The sequence below is a fragment of the Vanessa cardui genome, chromosome 29, assembly GCF_905220365.1.
Source record: "Vanessa cardui chromosome 29, ilVanCard2.1, whole genome shotgun sequence".
Lineage (NCBI taxonomy): Eukaryota > Metazoa > Arthropoda > Insecta > Lepidoptera > Nymphalidae > Vanessa > Vanessa cardui.
This window is the reverse complement of record NC_061151.1, coordinates 1,295,942-1,316,616: the sequence shown is the minus strand read 5'-3', so window position 1 is coordinate 1,316,616 and position 20,675 is coordinate 1,295,942. Positions and strand designations below refer to the sequence as shown.

Here is a 20,675-nt window from a genome sequence, read left to right as displayed (position 1 = left end):
TTATCGTTTTGTCTGTATTGGCTTACCGTTTAATGGAGTCGAGAGACACGACCATTCCACTGGTTATATGTGTTATATTCGATCGTATATCAAAACTGGTGATCGTTTATAAGTCATTGCTGCTATTGGTAAGCAGTAAGTGGTCATTATTGCCCATTAACTGACTATGTAAATGTGAATAATCATGGGAGTTTAGGAGTAATGTGACGATTGTGACGGAATAAGAACACATTCACACTGAATCAGTGCTGATTCACTTATGAAATATTCACGGTATACAGATTATATAATAGGCTATTGGACTGGTTTTTAAAATCCATTTTATATTGTTTAGTAGAGGTTAAGGGACCCAGTAAAAGTTGATTTTTTTAATTCTAGTTCATATTTGCCGAAAAATATCATATTGAAAATTCCATATTTAAATAACGCGCGAAAACAATACTTGTACAAAATGGCGCTGCAATGGGGTCGGTGACGTCACTTTGTTGTATTTTAATCTGTGGTACATATAGCAGAAAAGTAAGGTTTACAAGAAAGTGACTTCATCATAAGCCCGGCCAATCTGGAGCGTTTTGTGTCACGTGACAAATGTTTGAAAAAATGCATTTTTATTGATGGATTTTTGAATAAATTAAGTATTATTTTCAAGTTTCGTTAGTAAATAACCATTTATAAACTCATACTATACACTGATTACAATAATTCACAATTCATTTTTCGCATTGTCAAAAAGCCTATTGTACATAAAAACTGGTGATCGTTTATAAGTCATACTTGCTATTGGTAAACAGTAAGTGGTCATTATTGCCCATATACTGACTATGTAAATGTAAATAATCATGGGAATTTAGGAGTTATGTGACGATTGTGACGGAATAAGAACACATTCACACTGAATCAGTGCTAATCTGTGTGCCGTGTGCACATTCCCTTATGTAATACTATTATAATAACACATTTTTGTAATGTTAGAATAGGGAGTCTTTCAGGAACACTACCAGTGAATACACGCGCTATATATTGATCCGCAGTTTTATTCATACCCTAAGTAAGGTATAACTGCTTTGCGGTAGAATATTTCATTATGTGGTAGTACGACACAACTTAGATGTCGCATCGGCAAACTTCGTAAAACCGATCACATCCGAATTCAGTACGCTATCCCAAATTATCAATATATATTTCTTATGCGAATATGATCTTTGCACAAACAAACTTGTAATATCATATGACCTAATATATTCGTCAATTTGACGCGTGGATTTACATGCGCTTGCTTTCTCTGACGCGTGATTCTATAGTGACGAATAGCGTCGAATGGCGCGATAGGGAGCTATTTCTATTGGTTGTGTAAATCGGCAGTAATCGGTTTTAATTTGATTCCATTGCATTTTCCGATGCTACATCTAATTTGTGTCCTACTATACCTTCTCAACTTGCTTGCACTGTCCACGGTATAGAGATTATATAATTGTCATTATATTCGTAATTATTTCAATAGGTCTCTGCATTCCCTCGAACAACACGATTTTCATAAAGTCGGTGAGCGAGAAGCTCGCTCATAACGAACCGCACTTGACACTCGAATTCCTAGAGGAATGTATACAGGTATATATACATATGTTAACGTCATGGAAATATATGTTATTTATATGTTAATTGCCTCACTGGTTTAGTGGGTAGCTTAGATGTTCTTTTCTAGTTAGAAGCAAAATGATGCATGGTACGTTGGCAGCTGAGATGACCCAGTGATTAGAATTGCATGCATTTTAATTATGACTGCGGGTTCAAACCGAGCCAAGCCCCGCTGAATAATCATGTCCTTAATTTTTGTTTAATTATTTGCAATACTGCTACATGTGTATTCCACTAACCCGCATTGGAACAGCGTTGTGGAATATGTTCCAAAAATTCTCCTCAAAGGGAGAGGAGGTCTGAGCCCAAAAGTGGAAAATTTACAGGCTGTTGTTATTGTTGTTAGGTTGGCAGTTGACATCCAAATTAGAGTGTGAAAATGTGTTTGTGTACAGATCTCTACAGTATGATGTTTCCTGCATAGGGTACTAATTGAACGCGAATTATCGAAATAGCTAATAATAAAATAGTGTCATCAAAGTTAACTAATATATATTTTGGACATAACTATTTTATCACCGCAATATATTTCTTCCAGGGTTTCCGAGGATCTACCATAGAGCTGAAACATTTGTGCTTGGAGTATATGACGCCTTGGTTGGCGAATTTGGTGAGGTGAGTGGAAATATAGATCGCTTTTGATCTAGCTCCTCAATTTTCCAACCACTGACCACCACTGTTCTTGAAGGTAAATGTATTTAGGTATAGTGAGAACTAGTAGTCACCCGCGGCTACGCATGCGTTTTAGGGTATTGCTTGTCACGTGTCAGGCAAAAAAGTAGCCTATGCCCTTTCTTGGAGATCAAGCTTGCTTCATACCAAATTTCATCGAATTCAGTTCATCGGTTTGGTCGTTAAAGACGGACAGACAGCCAAACGAGGTTAGCGAGCAAGTGACGTCATCACAAACCCGACCAATCAGGAGCATGACAAATGTTTACAGAATATATTTTTATTTATGGATTTTTGAAAAGATTAATTCTAATTTTCATTTTTATGTAGTAAATAACAATTTTTAAACTCATAATATTATTAATTTTTTGCATTGTCTCTCTCGTTTAGATTTTGCAAACCGTCCGATGAGTCACGTCGTCAGAAGCAAGTTGGGCAGATATTGGAAAAATTGATCACGCTTACCATCGAGGAGACGGAAATGTACCCCTCGGTACAGGCCAAGATCTGGGGATCCATCGGCCAGGTGCCCGAGCTGATAGACATGGTGTTGGACAGTTTCATACAGCGGAGCGTTAACTCTGGTGAGTGTTATAGAGCTGAATCAATTAGTCCAAAGCAAGGTTTTCCTTTATCTGGGTCTTTAAATAAAACTAATTATAACGGACGGGTAGTCTACCCGTGACCACGAACACTGCAAAGTGCTCGAAACGTCGGGATGGTTAAAAATAATTATTATACGCGATTCATCCGTTATAATTAGTTTTATTTAAATGTGTAATAATCGCGAAAATTTAAGACAACATTATCTGGGTCTTTGAGTCACTGACTTCAAGTGCTGGATTATGCTCAAAACTATCAGCTGTATTCCTGTTTGGGGGTAGTCATAGGAGCACGACTGTGTCGTTCCGACGATTGGTCCGCCCTTGCCTTCTAGGAAGGTTCCCTTGGTACGAATCGACGGGTGGAAATCGTAGACGCCTCTCAATTTTTATATTTTATAAACATATCCTAGATGATATACAGATGATAAAGCGTTGAGTTAATACCTGTTAACTTCCAAATTGGAGATTACATACATATATAATAGGGTACTTTCGGTGGTGAAATATAAATCATGAAAGTTGATAAAACTTAAAGATTATATAGAAATATACTTAATTCTGATTTTGTACCCTATTGTATTTAACTAACATGACTTTGTATTTTTAAATGTTGTTAGTAACTCCTTTCTTGCCGGTTCTTCCGGCATTTTTCCCAATGGAATCTACTTTGCGAATCTAAGCTTCACTTGATGATAATTAAATGACGTTTCAAAAGTGCTTCTAATACTACTCGAATAAAGTCTATTTTGATTTTAATCTTTAATCTTGCACAAAGGTTTAAAGGAATAATTTCTATCTTCTGAGAAGTGAGCACGAGTTCATACAATTGTATAAAAAAATGTGTTTCAAGGCCTCGGATCCCCAATGGTCGAGATAATGGCGGATACGGCCGTGGCCCTCGCCTCTGCGAACGTCCAGCTCGTCTCCAAGAAAGTCATCGGCAGGATGTGTCGCGTGAGTTATTATTTAATTTGAAAATGGAACATACTTTTAATTTTTTTTTATCTTTTCAATTATTTTTCTTTTTATATAAATTGATTTTTTGTTTTTTTTTTGTAAGGGAATTAAACAGGCTATGTCCCTGAGATGATAAATTGTAATTGTTAATATTTACGTCAATACCCACGTAATACGTAATTACCCATAAATCTAAGGCCTCCTCTACTTTTAAGGAGAAGCTTAAGAGCATATTCCACCACGCTGCTCCAGTACAGATTGGTGGATTTACATATGCCAGAATTTCGTTGAAATTAGGTACTTGTAAGAGATGAATTTTAAATACAAATTAAGCACCTAAAAGTGTAGGGCTTGCCTGGGCTTTAACTCGCCATCAACCGTTAAGATTTACGCTCTAAACACTGGGACACCTCGGCTCATATAAGCCGCTTTAGTGTATTGGAATTATATTTTCGATCAGAATTTCAAGTTCTTAACAAAATAAAGCAATTTCAATCGTCAATAGACATAAAAATTGACAATTACAATTCGCGCGCTATCAGAATGGGATGGAACTTTATCAATGCACTTTGAAGATGTAAAAGACCTTCAACAAAGGAGCGTTAGCAAAAAAAATTGAACAAAACTTCTAAATCTAATTCTAAAAAAGACAAATGTGGTAGATATGATTTTAACAGATTACATGTATGTATATTTTCGTTTGAATGTTTGTATGTATGTTTGTTTAATTACCAAACTTATTTTGACGTGAATTAATTTCAAAATTTTACCTCTATCCCTCTGATTATTAATCTAATTACTTAAATAATTATATTACTATTGAATATAATGTCAAAATCCTCACTAAGGAACGAAGAATTAAAACGTAAGACTATTTTTGTTAGTTTTTGACCCCCTCCTTCATATTATAAGAAAAAAATATTTATTTCTGTAAATTTCGAGGTTTCAGGCTCTTTTTCAAATAATTTTACTTTGCGCATTTTTTGATCTCATGTAAGAACTATCGATACTCCTTGTCGCCCCTTTGTAAGTAAACATAAGAGTTGTTGACCCCCCCCCCCCCCTTATTTTGGCTTACGTAATAAATGATTGAATGATGCGAGGCCTTGCGTAACTCAATTCCATAAGGTCGCATCCCATTCTGATCGCGCATATACTCGACTATCCCGGACATAATATATACGAACACCTATCGTCCTGCAGGCTCTGTCCAAACTACCTAACAATATACTTGGTCCTGTGACCGCGGCCACTGTGAGTTATTTTTTGTTTTCCTTTATTTATTTTTTTGTGTAATTTTCTATTTTAATTTTTGATTTTAAGTTTTTTTTAACAAGGTATAGTACGACACAACTTAGATATAGCTTCGGAAAATTCAATAAAATCTATTACTGCCGATTTATATAACCAATAGAAATATCGCAAAGCAAGTGCATGTAAATCGTCGTGACAAATTGACAAATACATTAGGTCATATGATATTACAAGTTCGTTAATGTGAAGATCATATTCGCATGAGAAATAAATATTGATAATATGGATAGCGTAATTATTCGGATGAGATCGGTGTAACGAATTTTGCCGACGCTACATCTGAATTGTGTCGTACTATACAATAACATCACCTCAGTCCAAAATATAGATTAAAAATATTTTCTATACACTACAGTGTTGTTAATAATAATTATTAGATTTTTTTTAAGTGTCATCTAATCATTCGTTTCCAATAGGTGGTCGATAAGACTTGCCACTCGCCGACAGCGATGCTGGAACAGCACATGATGTGGGATGATATCGCCATCCTTGCTAGATACTTGGTAAGATTTTATACATTTCCGGAACACCATTATCACTGGACTTATCATGGACTGTATATTTTAGTTGATTAAGAAGGGAGTTGTTACCTCACATTCTGGGCTTTAACTTTGAAGACGCCTTCTTGGGAGCGTTCCCTTGGTCTTCTCGCACTCGAAGTAAACTCCAGGTGATGGGTGATGTTAGGAGAAGGATAATAGTCCGTTACACTAGCTAATTTCGAAGCGCGCCGCACTCCCATCGCACACGTTACCGCAGCACACGAGAAGGGAAATACGTCACACGTCAAAATCATCATGGATATCCAATGGGGGATATCATATGCGTGGTTCTCCAGTTAAACGTTTTTGGTATGGTATGGCCATACCGTTTGAGTAGGAGTGTCTGTTCTTTGAAAACTTATTTATAAATAAATTAAATAGGCATTATTTATTTATATTGCCAAACTGTATACACATCATTACAGGAAGTTGTCCCAATTCGATATTACAGCACGTTAAACAAAAATAATATAGAATAAATATCTATGTCATAATATAATACTATCTAAGTTGTATACACTCTGTCTACAAAGCCCTATCACCAAATAACTAACAAATTATCTTGATTAAGTTAAATAGTTTTTCTCAGTGATCGACACTCTTGAAGTTTTATTTTTATTACCGTACCGTTTTAGTACCGTTATCATCTAAAAATAATATAACATATACGTAGTTCCTCAGTCAAACATATTATATATCCGTACCATTTGAGTAGGAGTGCCTACCTAGGATATACCTATACCACATATACCAACATATACCATATATACCAACCCTAGGATGTCCTATGCGTGGTTCCTCGGTCAAACATTTGTGGTATGGTATGGACATACCATTTGACTAGGACTGAAATAAAACTAGTTATAACGGATTTGAATCGCGTATATTAATTATTTTTGACATCCCGACGTTTTGAGCACTTTACAGCGTTCGTGGTCACGGGTAGACTACGGTGGCATTTGTCTATTTCCAATCCGTTATAACTAGTTTTTTTGACGTGACAACGTCTTATAAATTGGTTTGCCGGGTGACACTTTAAGAAACTGCGTTACGCTCCGCTCACGTTATGCGCTCACAATGAGCGAGTGAGAGGCACGCGTGCCTTCCACTTGGGCATGGTTAGCCCGCCTAAGAGCGAGAGAGACAGACATAAAAAGTGAAATTACTATTATTTCATCCTTCTTCCTACTATACGAATGAATATTCACATTAAAATTATTTTACCACTCAAAATCGTTGTCACGTAAAACTTTCGCCCGTATACCGACTTTACAGGCAACAGGTAATTTTTTTTTTCAATCTGTAATAATCGCGAAAATTTAAGACAACATAGGAGGACAAACTAGGAGTGTCTGTTCTGGGAAATAAAGGGTGCTCCCATGGGATGTCCTCAGCTGATGCTGTCGTTCAACAACTGCCTGGACGTGGCGCGCCACCTGCCGTACCTGTTCCACACGGTGACGTTCCTCGTGTGCTCGGGCACGGTGTCCATGCGCGCCGCCACGCACGGGCTCGTCATAAACATCATACACTCGCTCTGCACCTGCAACTCGCCCAGCTTCTCGGGTGAGTGGCAAATCAAATCAAATCAAATCAAATCTAAAAATACTTTATTTAATTGGGCATGTTCCAAACCTTCTCAAAGGGAGAAGGCCTTAGCCCAGCAGTGGGAAATATACAGGCTGTTACTTTACTTTTTTTATGTTATCTTACAAATTCTTAGTCGTCGTTCGATAGTTATATGATAAGAAAAAACAGGGTTTGGAACATAATCCACCATGCTGTTCCAATGCGGGTTGGTGGAATGCACATGTGGCAGAATTTCTATGAAATTTGTCACATGCAGGTTTCCTCTCGATGTTTTCCTTCAACGCTGAGCACGAGATGAATTATAAAGACAAATTAAGCACATGAATCAGCGGTGCTTGCCTGAGTTTGAACCCGTAATCATCGGTTAAGATGTACGCGTTCTAACCACTGGGCCATCTCGACTCGTTTCAAACCTTCTCCTCAAAAAGAGAGGAGGCCTTAGTCCAGCGGTGGGAAATTTACAGACTGTTGTTGCTATTGCCCAAAACAAGTGGAACTCCCGGCTACACGTGGCTAGTAAACACAAAAGCGCTACGTGTGTTTATTAGCTATTGAATATCATTTAAGCTTATGGTAACAATGCACGCGTCACGTATGCTAATCAAATATATCAAAATATGCTTTTCAAACCAAATCAAATTAAAATATACTTTATCCAAGTAGGCTTTAATAGCACTTAAAAAAAACAACTATATTAAGTGAAGCTACCACCAGTTCGCAAAGTAGATTCTACCGAGAAGAACCGGCAACAATGGTTTTTCTTGTCATACAGCTATTGATCCAACAATAATACCAAAAGCAAACTTGATACCAGCTAAAAGAGATCTCAAGGTCATGGACTGCCCCTAATGTTTTTACTTATCATATAACTATTGAACGATGACTAAGAATTTGTCTGTAAATTTCCCACTGCTGGGATAAGCCCTCCTCTTCCATTAAGGAGAGGGTTTGGAACATATTCCACCACGCTGTGCCAATGCGGGTTGGTGGAATACACATTTGGCTGAATTTCGATGAATTTAGACACATGCAGGTTTTCTCACGATGTTTTCCTTAACCGCCGAACACGAGATGAATTATATACACAAATTAAGCACATATATATAGTGGTGCTTGCGTGGGTTTCAACCCGATATTATCGGTTAAGATGCACGCGTTCTAACCACTGGGCCATCTTAGCTCATACCCAACTGTGATTGGTTGAACACATTGTGAGGAGATAACATGGTCGAAATAAAATTGTTATTTCGCAGAGGAATCTCAGCGGGTATTGATGCTGTCGCTCGACGAGTTCGCTTTACCGAAATTCTACCAGATGTTCGGTATATCTAAAGTGAAGTCGGCCGCCGTGACCGCATTCAGGAGCCCGTACAACCGGCACACGGGTGACTGGTGAGCAATGAACTTATATCTAGAAACTTTTTTTAATGTATTGAAATGAATTGTATTTTAATAATAAATTAGGGATATATTTCTATCATTACATTGTTTTCATGCCACTGTTGTATTTGCTATTGAAGTATTGTATTTTTGTTTTTGTAATTTATTTCTTATTTAATAAGTACAGTACTATTTTTGTGTATTTCTTTTCTTTGTTTTTTTCTGTCTTACATGAGGTAGCCTGTAAGAGTCATGTACATGGTAATATTTTTAAGACGGGATGTATATGTAGAAATAGACATTTTTTGTATCACGTTGGCTTCCCAAATAAATAAATAAATAAATAAGCACTAGCGCGCTCAGGTAACTTTTGTCACGGTGACTTTTTCGTCACTCTTGTCAAGTCCGTGAATATGTACAGATGCAGACACAAATGTCAGCCAATTGTCACGGCGTAACGTGCGCTCACCTCCATACATATTCATGGACTCGACAAGAGTGACGAAACAGTCACCGTGACAAAAGGTACCAGTGCGCGCTAGTTCTAAATGTCTTATACTGGGACAACAAACGGTATACTGCTTGTGACGTCATGTCTTCATAAACTGCTGCTCATTTCTTAACAGCAACAGCTGGCAAGGAGTAAGAAGACCTCGTATGCTTGTGCAGGATATATTTAATACTTCGATGCTACTTGCTTTCATTTTATATTAGCTTTATTATCAAAAAAAGATTCTACATAAAAGTTTAATATAGAAGGAAATATAAAAGAACATAAATTATTATTTAATAACATAATTTGTATTCAATCATTAAGCCCAGTTTATGATAAAAAAAGATTTTGTTTTGCTAACGGTACTAAAATTGTCATGTCGTTTATACTTTTTTGTTGACCATCTTCATATTGTTACTTTATCATCTGATGTGAAAGCAAAAGTGGTAGCGGTTGTGATTCGTTTTAATTCTACTATCCGTAAGCAAAACGCATCGTTTCTTGTATATAATAATTAGACATAAATTTACTTTTATTGATAATGATATATTTTATATTGACTCAGGTACTCAGAACATTCGTATACATGCTCGGAATTGAGTTGTGGAGCGCCCTCAGCATCCGGGGGTCTAGTGGGGGCACTCACGGGGGCCCAGCCGGGGGGCTCGCAGTCTGACCGCGAGCGCCTTCCCCTCCAATCATTGGAGATCATCGCGGACGCGCTGCTCGAGATTATGGAGACCTGCATGAAGGATATACCCAACTGTGATTGGCTGAACACGTGGTGAGAAGAATTTATATATTTCTGGTAGCCGTAACTCTTCTACTTTAGTGTTAAATAAAAAAAAACGCAGTAACAGTGTTCATTTTGATATTTAACGAACTTCTTTTTGACGTTAAATATCTGTTAACATTGACGCGCCTAATAGTAGTTCCCACACAACACAGACTTGGCACAGACTTTATTTGTACATCTGTACAGACTTACAAGTCTGAGTAAAAATGTCTGTACGAACTTTGCATTGCATGAGTATTTCAATCATTTTTCAGTCAATCGATAAATAATAATTTGTCACTGATTATTTTGCTTCAAAATAAACGCATACATACATACAATTTCTTTCTTTAAATTAAAATTACTTTCATGAACAGCCCCGACTTTTGTCTGCGCTGCTAAGTTGCACAGAAAAAAAACAATTGAATTCTGTGCTAAGTCTGTGTCGTGTGGACCTAGCATAATGGGTATGACTGACGGTACAATGTAAGCCGGGGACGGCACGCAGGACTTATGACGTCATGCCCCCTCTCCGCCGCCGTTCCCTTCGTGCTTGTGTGACGTTTATATTTAATTGCCATATATTATTATTATTATATTATTACAAGCAAAATAAAACAATTTATAAATGTTACCACCTTCTAATTTTTTTTTAAATTTAATTTCTCTAGTTCCTTATCCAAAACCAAAAATGGCTTTTAAAAGTTAAATAACTAACAATTCTGTTCACAGGACATCTTTAGTGAAGAGTTTCGCTTTCTGCTTCAACCCGGCGCTGCAGCCGCGAGCGCTCATCGTGTTCGGATGTATCAGTAAGTGAAAAATAATCCGCGCTAGCTTATAAATCGATCAAAAATCTAATAAATTTTAATAGGCTATTTGACTGGTTTTAAAATCAATTATATACTATTTAGTATAAGTTAAGGACCCAGTCAAAGTTGGTTTTTCTTTTATTTCTAGTATATATTTGCCGAAAAATATCATATTAAAAATTTCATATTTAAATAGCACGCGAAAACTCTACTTGGACAATATGGCGCTGCAATGGGGTCGGTGACGTCAATTGCCTGTATTTTAATCTGTGTTAATAAAAATCTTGTCAATCACGCAAGGTTAATAAGCAAGTGACTTAATCGTAAGGAGCGTTTTGTGTCACGTTTACAAAAGTTTAAAAAATTGGATTTTTCTATAAATTGAGTATTATTTTCAACTCTTGTTGATAAATAACCATTTTAAACATATATACTGATTACAAAAATTGAAACTCTATTTTTCGCATTGACAAATAGCCTATTTTTCAGATTTTGTACTATTTACACTGTTACAGTCTGTTATTTTCAAGTGTGTTTGCGAGTTTCCTAATTTTAATACCTTCTGATATTTCAGGTAAAAACGTAACAGATGACGACATGAAACAACTCCTGCGCATACTCGTGAAGGCATTGGAGTCCTTCAACGATCTAGCGCTTCTGGAAGCCATCATCATGTGTTTGACGAGACTGCAGCCGCTTTTACACCCAGTAAGCTATATAGGGATTTTTTTGGTATGTTTTAGGGGGCAAATGACACTATGGTCACCTGATGGAAAGTACCGTATTACAGGCCTTTAAGGAAGGAATACGCTCTGTTCTCAAAGGTTCACATGTCGTATTGGTTCGGAAAAACCACCGGCGAAAGCTGGTTCCACAAAGAGGTTGTGCGAGGCAGAAAATGTCTTAAAAATCGCGCTGTTGCGGACTTTCGGACATCAAGGTGGTGCGGGTAACTTAGAATTTGTGGAGATGTTCGAATCCCTTGGAACATTACCCGTATATGTAATATATCCTGCCTGTTTCGTAAATTCAAATCGTTTGTAAATAGAAAAAGCATATTATTCGATTTTATAGATTATGAAAAAGCGTGGAGTTAATACCTGTTGACTTCCAAGCAGGATATATTAATTTAAATAATTGTATTTAACTAACATGACTTTGAATCTACTGTGTTTCTTGCCGGTTCTTCTCGGTAGAATCTACATTCCGAACCGGTGGTAGCTTCACTTAATTGTAAAATGACGATTCAAAAGTGTTTGTAAAAGTCTACTTGAATAAAGTTTATTTTTTTGGGAAATTTACAAGCTGTTGTTGTAAACGGCAAAGTTAAAATTTTCTGATGATTTGCGAGTTCCAGCTTCAAATTACTCTGAACCGGTGGTAGCTTCACTTAATTGTTAAATGACTATTCAAAAGTGCTCGTAAAATTCGACTTGAATAAAGTTTATATTGATTTTGTTTTTGTAGGAAAAATACAGGCTGTTGTTGTAAACGGCAAAGTTAAAATATTTCGATGATTTTCGAGTTCGAGCTTCAAATTAGTCATGATATTTTCTAACCAATAGGAATCACCAATCCACAAGGCGTTGTTCTGGGTGGCGCTGTCTGTGCTGCAGCTGGACGACCCGACGCTGTACGCGGCCGGACTCGCGCTCATGGAACAGAATCTGCACACCTTGGATTCGCAGGGAGCGTTTGATAATAAGGTATATATATTAACAATATACATATGTGGTAAATAGTGAAAATTTTTTGTCTTGGTTTAATTAAGTTCTTTTCTTCTCCAATAGACAGGTTTATGTTTAAATTATTATCATTAGTCGTGTAAGGGGCCATTCATAAGTGAGGTCAAACGTCATAGTACAAAATAACTTTTAAATAAATAAATAATAAATATGAGACAACATCACATACATTACTCCGACCCCAATGTAAGTAGATAAAGCACTTGTGTTGTGGAAAATCAGAAGTAACGACGGTATAAACACCTAGACCCAAGACAACATAGAAAACTAATGATAATCTACATCGACCCGGCCTGGAATCGAATCCGGGACCTCAGAGTGGTGTACCCATGAAAACCGGTGCACACACCACTTGACCACGGAGGTCGCCTTTGCTACCATGTGATATATTTTGGTATAAAATCAACATTGAATTAAACTAATTAGAAAATCATTATTGTCATCGCTGTATGATAAAGGGAATGTCATGCCAAGTGGCCAACAGTAATCATAAAAATTAGCTCTCAAAGAATTTCCAACCATTTCTACCCCTAACCATGTTTTACCCCTTGTGCTAGTTACACTGGCTCACTCACCGTTCAGACAGCAACACAACAATACTAAATATTGCTGACGGTAGAATATATATTCAAATCAAATCAATTTTATTCAAGTAAACTTCACAATGAAGCGTTTTTGAATCGTCAATAATCAAATACTACCACCTAATTAAACCTATTGATTGGATGGATCCTGTTCCTCTCGTTCTAGAAATTTGTTCATGATGTCTTCAAATATAATTATATGTATTATTTGGTCAACAGACACTGGAGCATGTTTTGATGGAAACCAGAGAGCCTCTTGAGTGGCACTTCAAGCCTCTTGACCACGCTGTGGGACTGAGGTAAGTTCTTTGATAAATATGCTTTTTTCCTTAGGTTACCATACCACAAAAAATTGTCATGTAAAACTCATTTCTTTTCGTCAGTCTTACTTCCACGGTTTCGACTTCTTACTCATTTTAATTTTTAGATTTTATGCAAAAAACATCCAACTGTATTACATGAGTCAGTTTTTAATGTATGTTCTGACTGTACCGTAATATTAATGTGTAAAGTATGTGACGCGACTAAGAGTACAGACAGCAAAAAAAATAATTTTTTTTTTAGTTTATTTTATTAAAACGCCAATAGCTTAACATGCAGATTTGCCTACGTCAAAGTCAAACCATTTAGTAAAATGGTTTTGACGCCATTTGACTAGTCAATGTATAAGTTGTTGCATATATTTTTTAATGACAGTTAAATACATCCTAACTGATGAAGTCAGTTAGAAGGCTCAGGTAGGAGGCCTTTTAAACCGTTAACATCGGCTACAGGATCGTTTTCTTCGGCCTATAACACCAAGGCATTATAGGCCTAGTGTATAGTGTTCTCATGCTAACCACTGAGTTGTAACTGGCCACTAGATGGCGCCGTAGCAAGTCTCTTATACCAATCGACCAATGACTATTGGTTTAAATACAGAGACTAACAGTCTAAAGGGTCTTCGTTTCCGTAAAGGCAATGAAGTAATGTCTGTAGACATTTGTTTTAAATACAGAGACTAACAGTCTAAAGGGTCTTTGAAGTAATGCCTGTAGACATTTGTTTTAAATACAGAGACTAACAGTTTAAAGGGTCTTTGAAGTAATGTCTGTAGACATTTGTTTTAAATACAGAGACTACCAGTCTAAAGGGTCTTTGAAGTAATGCCTGTAGACATGTGAGACGGATGTCCCTCAGCTTCCGGTCGAACTTCCACTTCGCGCTGGTGGGGCACCTCATCAAGGGCTTCCGGCACCCGGCGGGCGGCACGGTGTCGCGCGCGTGCCGCGTGCTCAGCGCGCTGCTGGCGCTGGCAGCGCGCCCCGCACGCGACAAGTTCCAGCTCACCACTCGCACCGTCGCCTACCTCACGGGTACCGCACTAACTAACATCACTGTATCTTTTTAAATGTTGAAAAAGAGTAACTACAGCATTTCTGGACGGTTCTTCTCGATAGAATCTGCATTCCGTAGCTTTAGTTAATATAGTTGTTAAATAAGGATTCCAAAGTGCTTGTAAAAGCTTACTTGAATAAAGTTTATTTTGATTTTGCACCAATCTACAGCGTGACCTCACATACGTTACTCTGATGCCAATGTAAGTTGTTAACACACTTGTGTTATGGAAGATCAAAAGTGACGTTGGCACCACAAACACCCAGACCCAACACAGCATAGAAATTTAATAAACTTTTTCTATATAAACTCGGCCGGGAATCAAACCCAGGATCTCGGAGTGGCATACCCATGAAAACCGGTTTACACACTACTCGACCACAGAGGTCGTCTAACATTTTACTTTTGCTACTAATACTATACCTGTTATTTAAAATCTAAATCAAATCAAAATATACTTTATTCAAGTAGAATTTTACGAGCACTTTTAAATCGCTATTTAACAACTATATCAAGCGAAGCTACCACCGGTTCCGAAAATAGACCGAGAAGAACCGGCAAGGAATTCAGTAATGACTCATTTTCAACATTTATAAATGCAGTCATGTTCGTTAAATACAATTATTATATATGTATAGTACACACAATACACACACACACAAACACAACTTAGATGTAGCATCGGCGAAAATCGTAAAACCGATCACATCCGAATTGAGCTATCCCAAATTACCAATATTTATTTCTCATGCGAATATGATCTTTGCATAAACGTAATAACTTGTAATATCATATGACCTAATATAATCGTCGATTTACATGTACTTGCTTACTCTGACGAGAGAATCAATAGCGACGAATAGCGTCGAATGGCGCGATAGGGAGCTATTTCTATTGGCTGTGTAAATCGGCAGTAATCGGTTTTATTTTCATTCCATTGAATTTTCCGATGCTACATCTAATTTGTGTCGTACCATATGTAATATATCCCGCCTGGAAGGCAACTAGTTTTAATTCCACGCTTTCTTATCAAATGACTTTTACTTTACTTTTTACTTTAAAATTAAAGTGATGTTGTATTACAGCGTTGGTTTGCGTGAGCGAGGAGGTCAGATCGCGTTGTCACGTCAAACACTCGCTGCCGAAGTGGTTGCCAGACAATTGCGACCACTACTGCCCCGCAGTCGAACACCATCAGGTAACACACATTGTTTTTAATGTCTTAGTATTATATCGTATCATAATTATTTCAGCCAATCACAGTCCAGTGCTGGACCCACTTTCTGACCTTGACAATACGTCATCTCGACATAAGGTAAGGTTCTGACTGTACCGTAATGATAATATGTAAAGTATGTTACGCAAGTACAGTCAGCAAAAAATAATATTTAAGTTAATAAATAAAAGCCTTCGTGAGTATAGAAGTTCCTATATATCTTAAAAGAGACTGTAAAGATTCCTGACCGATAAAGTCAGTTAGGAGGCCTTTTAAAACGTTAACATCTTTGGCGTATAAAATCAAGGCATTATAGTTATTTCTGTTGGAATAATACAAAAACTCTCCTTACAATCAATACTTTATCTCTCCTGAAGTGGTTTACGATCCTTCCAATTCGACGATTAAAGTAAAAATGACCATTTCTAGGCTTACTCCTAGTATTTAATGTTTACACGCCCCTCCTCCGACTGTAGCAACATCCGGTTTCGATCCATTTTAAAAAACAATTTAGTCAAAACCGGATGTTGACAATCAACGCAAATTGTAACAACTATTTAAATCGAATTATTTATGCTGATAATACTTTAATACATTAAAACAATAAAATATGATCATATTAAAATAAATATGCTAACATTTCTTTTATATTTTATTGTTGTTTATTTTAAACTAAGATATCAAGCCAAACCAAGGAAGAAATATCAATATGCAGCATCCTATTTATGCTTTTACTGTGTTTAATTTAAAATCGAATCGAATAAAACTAACTTCTGACACAGCTTGTACACGCGAGACATAAGTGGACTGTATATTTTAGTTGATTAAGGAGGGCAGTTGTTACCTCCAATGTTGGCTCTTGGTTTTGAAGACACTTTCTTGGGAGCGCTCCCTTGATCTTCACACACTCAAAGAACACGCCAGGGGGTGGGTGATGTTATAGGAGAAGGATAAAAGTCCGTTACACTAGCTAATTTCGAAGCGAGGCGCACTCCCATCGCACACGTTACCGCGGCACACGAGAAGGGAAATACGTCACACGTCAAAATCATGCCATGGATACATTATTGACGTTTCAATACACGCATATAACCTAAATACGCTACACAGCTAAAATAGACCAATATTCTATTAACATATATTTCTATCTATAGTTATAAATTCACCCCCATATTTCCAGTCGTCAATGCTTATCCAGCCCCAGTCATCGCATTCTTCGTGTCACGGTCGAAGGCAGAAATCCTGGGACGTGCTGGATCAGACAACATCTTCGGTACACGGGGGTAAGGTCCATGATATATGTTTCTCGGGTCCAATACTGATACTATATATACGACAGAATTTGTTTATTAACTTCTAAAATTATCAGTGTTTCTTTACTATATTGTCCTTGTGTTATATACAAAAACTTTCCTCTCGAATACCACTATCTATTAAAAAAAAAACTACATCACAATCTGTTACATAATTTTGAAGATCTAAGCATACATAGAGAGGGACAGTTAGCGACTTTTATTTATCTATGTATACTTACTCGGTAAGTAATTCGACGTCCTCCAAATTTTCCAATCGATTCGTATTATTCTCCGGCCCTATATTCTCCCACAGTTCGTCATCAGGGGGTAACTCAGTTGTGGTGGAATTAAATTCGACGGTTGGTAACAACTTAAATCTTTTTCTCAAATAAAATAATATATATAATTCTAAAGTTTTGTTTATGATTATTCCTTCTGCGATTGGAATAAGCTGTAGGCTTCGGATTAAAATATTGAAACTTTATATAAAATTCGCGATAAGTCCTTGAATGGATGTTATTTGTCTTCTTGGGATTCCTGGAGCGGTCTGGATGGTTTTCGGTATTATACTGATATAATCGGTTATTATACTGATATAATCATTATCATTACATAGTATAAAACAAAGTCGCTTTCTCTATCCCTATAGCCCTATGTATGCTTGAATCTTTATAACTGCGCAACGGATTTTGATGCGGATTTTTTTAAAAGATAGAGTGATTCGAGAGGAAGGTTTTTGTATATAATACACGGACAATATAGTAAATAAACACTGATAATTTTAGATGATTCTGATGTGATGTCGTAAATAAACAAATTCTGTTGTACATTAATATCAGCTTTGTACCCGAACGCAGCCACCCCGGCATCGGGTCGCTAGTAATTATATATAAATTAATTTATTGTATAGCTTTGAAGTCATGTAACCAGCACGTATCATATACTAGCTAGTATTCGATACAATTGGAGCAACATATAAACACTAAGCTACCTCTTAAAAGAAGATAATGACTTATTACAGCAATGAAACATGTACATGTGCATGTTGTTTTGTACTTGTTTCTGACCATACACTTTATTTTTCAGGGAAATCCCCCACTCCCCAACCGTCAAGCAGCGGTGGTCACAGTCCGCACTTGCTTAACATAGCGCATCAGGTATAATTCGACATATATATATATATATATATATCTATATATTAAAATTGTTATTGATGTTTAGTTTGGAATTATATATCGAGAGAGGCTATTTAATTGGCGATATATATACGTATATACAGTAATTATAGCTTGGGTAATATTGTTCAAACGAAATTGTACAATTTGTAAACACATTTGCTAAAACATATTTTTTTCCATTTTCATGTCAACGGTACATAATACAATTGTATGACAATATTGTTTAAATCATATGGCGTATAATATATTTTTTTATTATTTTGCCCACTAAGATTAGCTAAATATGGTGTTACAAATTACTACAATAATCTAATCTATACTTCCTATATATCTATTTACACACGAAAGCAAAAGGCCTCCTCTCCTCCTCATTAAAAAGAGGGTTTGGAAAATATTCCACCACGCTGTTCCAATGCGGGTTGGTGGAATGCACATGTGGCAGAATTTCGATGAAATTAGACACATGCAGGTTTCCTCACGATGTTTTCCTTCACCACCGAGCATGAGATGAATTATAAACACAAATTAAGCACATATATATATAGTAGTGCCTGTCTGGGTTTGATGTCAATCATCGGTTAAGATGTACGCGTTCTAACAAGGTTCAAGGTCAAGTTCATCCTTCCTTACGCCTTGCGAGTGACAGCACAAAAATTACATTATTCTCTTTAATAACATTATAATTTAAAGCATTAATTGAAGTTTTACAAATTGTACGAATTGGTTTGGTATATTGTCGATGATTGATTTTGTCATTCGAGTAATTCATTACTTAAATCTTTATCATCTTGTATCGCGCCTGCGTACAACCAAATTATTGAAAATATATAAACACTAGTTTAACGTCACGGCTTCGCTCGTGTTTTAGTGTGTTGATCATCACGTGTCAGGCAAAAAAGTAGCCTATGTCTTTCCCTGAAGTTCGAGTTTGCTTTACACCAAATTTCATCAAATTCGGTTTAGTGGTTTGATCGTGAAAAAACGACATACAGAAAGACATATTAAAATATCTTGCAAAACTGTTTTTCTCCACGTGTTTTTGACATATGACATACCTACTTGTGTAAATCGCGTTTTATTATTTAATTTAAAATTGGTAGGCAGCCTGGCCTGGCTACGTAATGATTAATAGTCACAACGACATAGGTGTTTGAAAAGTTTCGTGTTAGACTCTTGACACTTTGCTTGAGACTTTGCAATCCCATTAGGCACTTTACGTATTAACAAAAAAAAGTAGCCTATGTCCTTCCTTCGAATTTAAGTTTAGTTCATACCAAATTTCATCAAATTCGGTTCAGCGGTTTGCTCGTGAAAGAGTGACAGACATATAGAGTTACTTTCACATATATAATATTAATATAGATTAAATCCCGCATCATTTCTTATATTTCACGAATCTGTCTCAAATATTTTCTCACAGAATAGTTGTATAGAATATATCAAATTTAAATAAAGAACGTATTATAGTATATAGTGTAGTATGGTTTGGTTGTACGTCGGTTCTAGAATTAACATTGTATCTTGTATGTCTTTAGTTTCTATATAAATGGTTTCTGGAAGATTATTAATATTTATTATTATTGAAGAGCAGAATTAATAAAAAATTAAGGCATTTAATAAAAACGACGTAAATATTGATTTGTTATATTTGTAAGAACTAACTAAATAGGCTATAAGATTAATTAAAATCTATTTTAGCAAACATAATACACGTAGAAATATTTTATATTGCAATACTTAATTTGTATTTATCTGTAAATTGTTAGACATTATAATGTGTCTCAAATTTTTGTCAACTAGGAGAATATAAAATAAAAAAATATATCATTTTGACAATAATATAATTATACCTTTTGGATATATTAAATTTAATTACATTTAACTTTCTTATAAAGAGTCTCATTCTAAGTATGAAACATTTAAGGGTTGTTTTATTAAATTAATTAAAAATAAGTTCTAAAATTGCCATGGACATCACCAAGGCTGTTTGGCAAATCTTGGTCAAATGTGATAATGTTAAGGTAATATAAAATACTATAGTACGACACAACTTAGATGTAGCATCGGCAAATTCAATAAAACCGATTACTGCCTACACAACCAATAGAAATAGTAAATAAAATAATAGATAAATAAATAGTCGCTATAGATTCTCGCATCAGTTCAATCTGAGAAAGCAAGCGCATGTAAATCGACGCGTCAAATTGACGATTATATTAGGTCATGTGATATTACAAGTTATTACGTTTGCGTAAAGATCATATTCACATGAGAAATAAATATTGATAATTTGGTATAGCGTACTCAATTCGGATGTGATCGGTTTTACGAATTTTGCCGATGCTACATCTGAGTTATGTCGTACTATATTAATCTAGGAATTGCTCAAGGTTAAAAGGTCTTCCAAAAGCCATTGTATAACTAAATATATCTTCTATTTCCAGTACAGAAACTAATCATTCTATCATGTTTCATGCAACTTGTGTGGATTGTGTCGTTGCGTTC

At 36.1% G+C, this 20,675-nt stretch overlaps 1 protein-coding gene across 1 annotated transcript in view; it reads left to right on the top strand.

Annotated features, from left to right (window-relative positions):
- Positions 1 to 20,675, top strand: part of LOC124541821 (neurofibromin) — an 89,414-nt gene that overhangs the window by 58,132 nt on the left and 10,607 nt on the right. Inside the window, exons 42-58 of the mRNA XM_047119727.1 lie at positions 1,502 to 1,608; positions 2,174 to 2,250; positions 2,698 to 2,891; positions 3,763 to 3,866; positions 5,073 to 5,123; positions 5,600 to 5,686; positions 7,120 to 7,291; positions 8,569 to 8,707; positions 9,754 to 9,972; positions 10,696 to 10,775; positions 11,350 to 11,483; positions 12,341 to 12,481; positions 13,324 to 13,403; positions 14,284 to 14,459; positions 15,567 to 15,679; positions 16,878 to 16,980; positions 18,079 to 18,149. Of these exons, the coding sequence (XP_046975683.1) occupies positions 1,502 to 1,608; positions 2,174 to 2,250; positions 2,698 to 2,891; positions 3,763 to 3,866; positions 5,073 to 5,123; positions 5,600 to 5,686; positions 7,120 to 7,291; positions 8,569 to 8,707; positions 9,754 to 9,972; positions 10,696 to 10,775; positions 11,350 to 11,483; positions 12,341 to 12,481; positions 13,324 to 13,403; positions 14,284 to 14,459; positions 15,567 to 15,679; positions 16,878 to 16,980; positions 18,079 to 18,149 (2,048 nt within the window). The remainder of the gene's footprint in view (positions 1 to 1,501; positions 1,609 to 2,173; positions 2,251 to 2,697; positions 2,892 to 3,762; positions 3,867 to 5,072; positions 5,124 to 5,599; positions 5,687 to 7,119; positions 7,292 to 8,568; positions 8,708 to 9,753; positions 9,973 to 10,695; positions 10,776 to 11,349; positions 11,484 to 12,340; positions 12,482 to 13,323; positions 13,404 to 14,283; positions 14,460 to 15,566; positions 15,680 to 16,877; positions 16,981 to 18,078; positions 18,150 to 20,675) is intronic.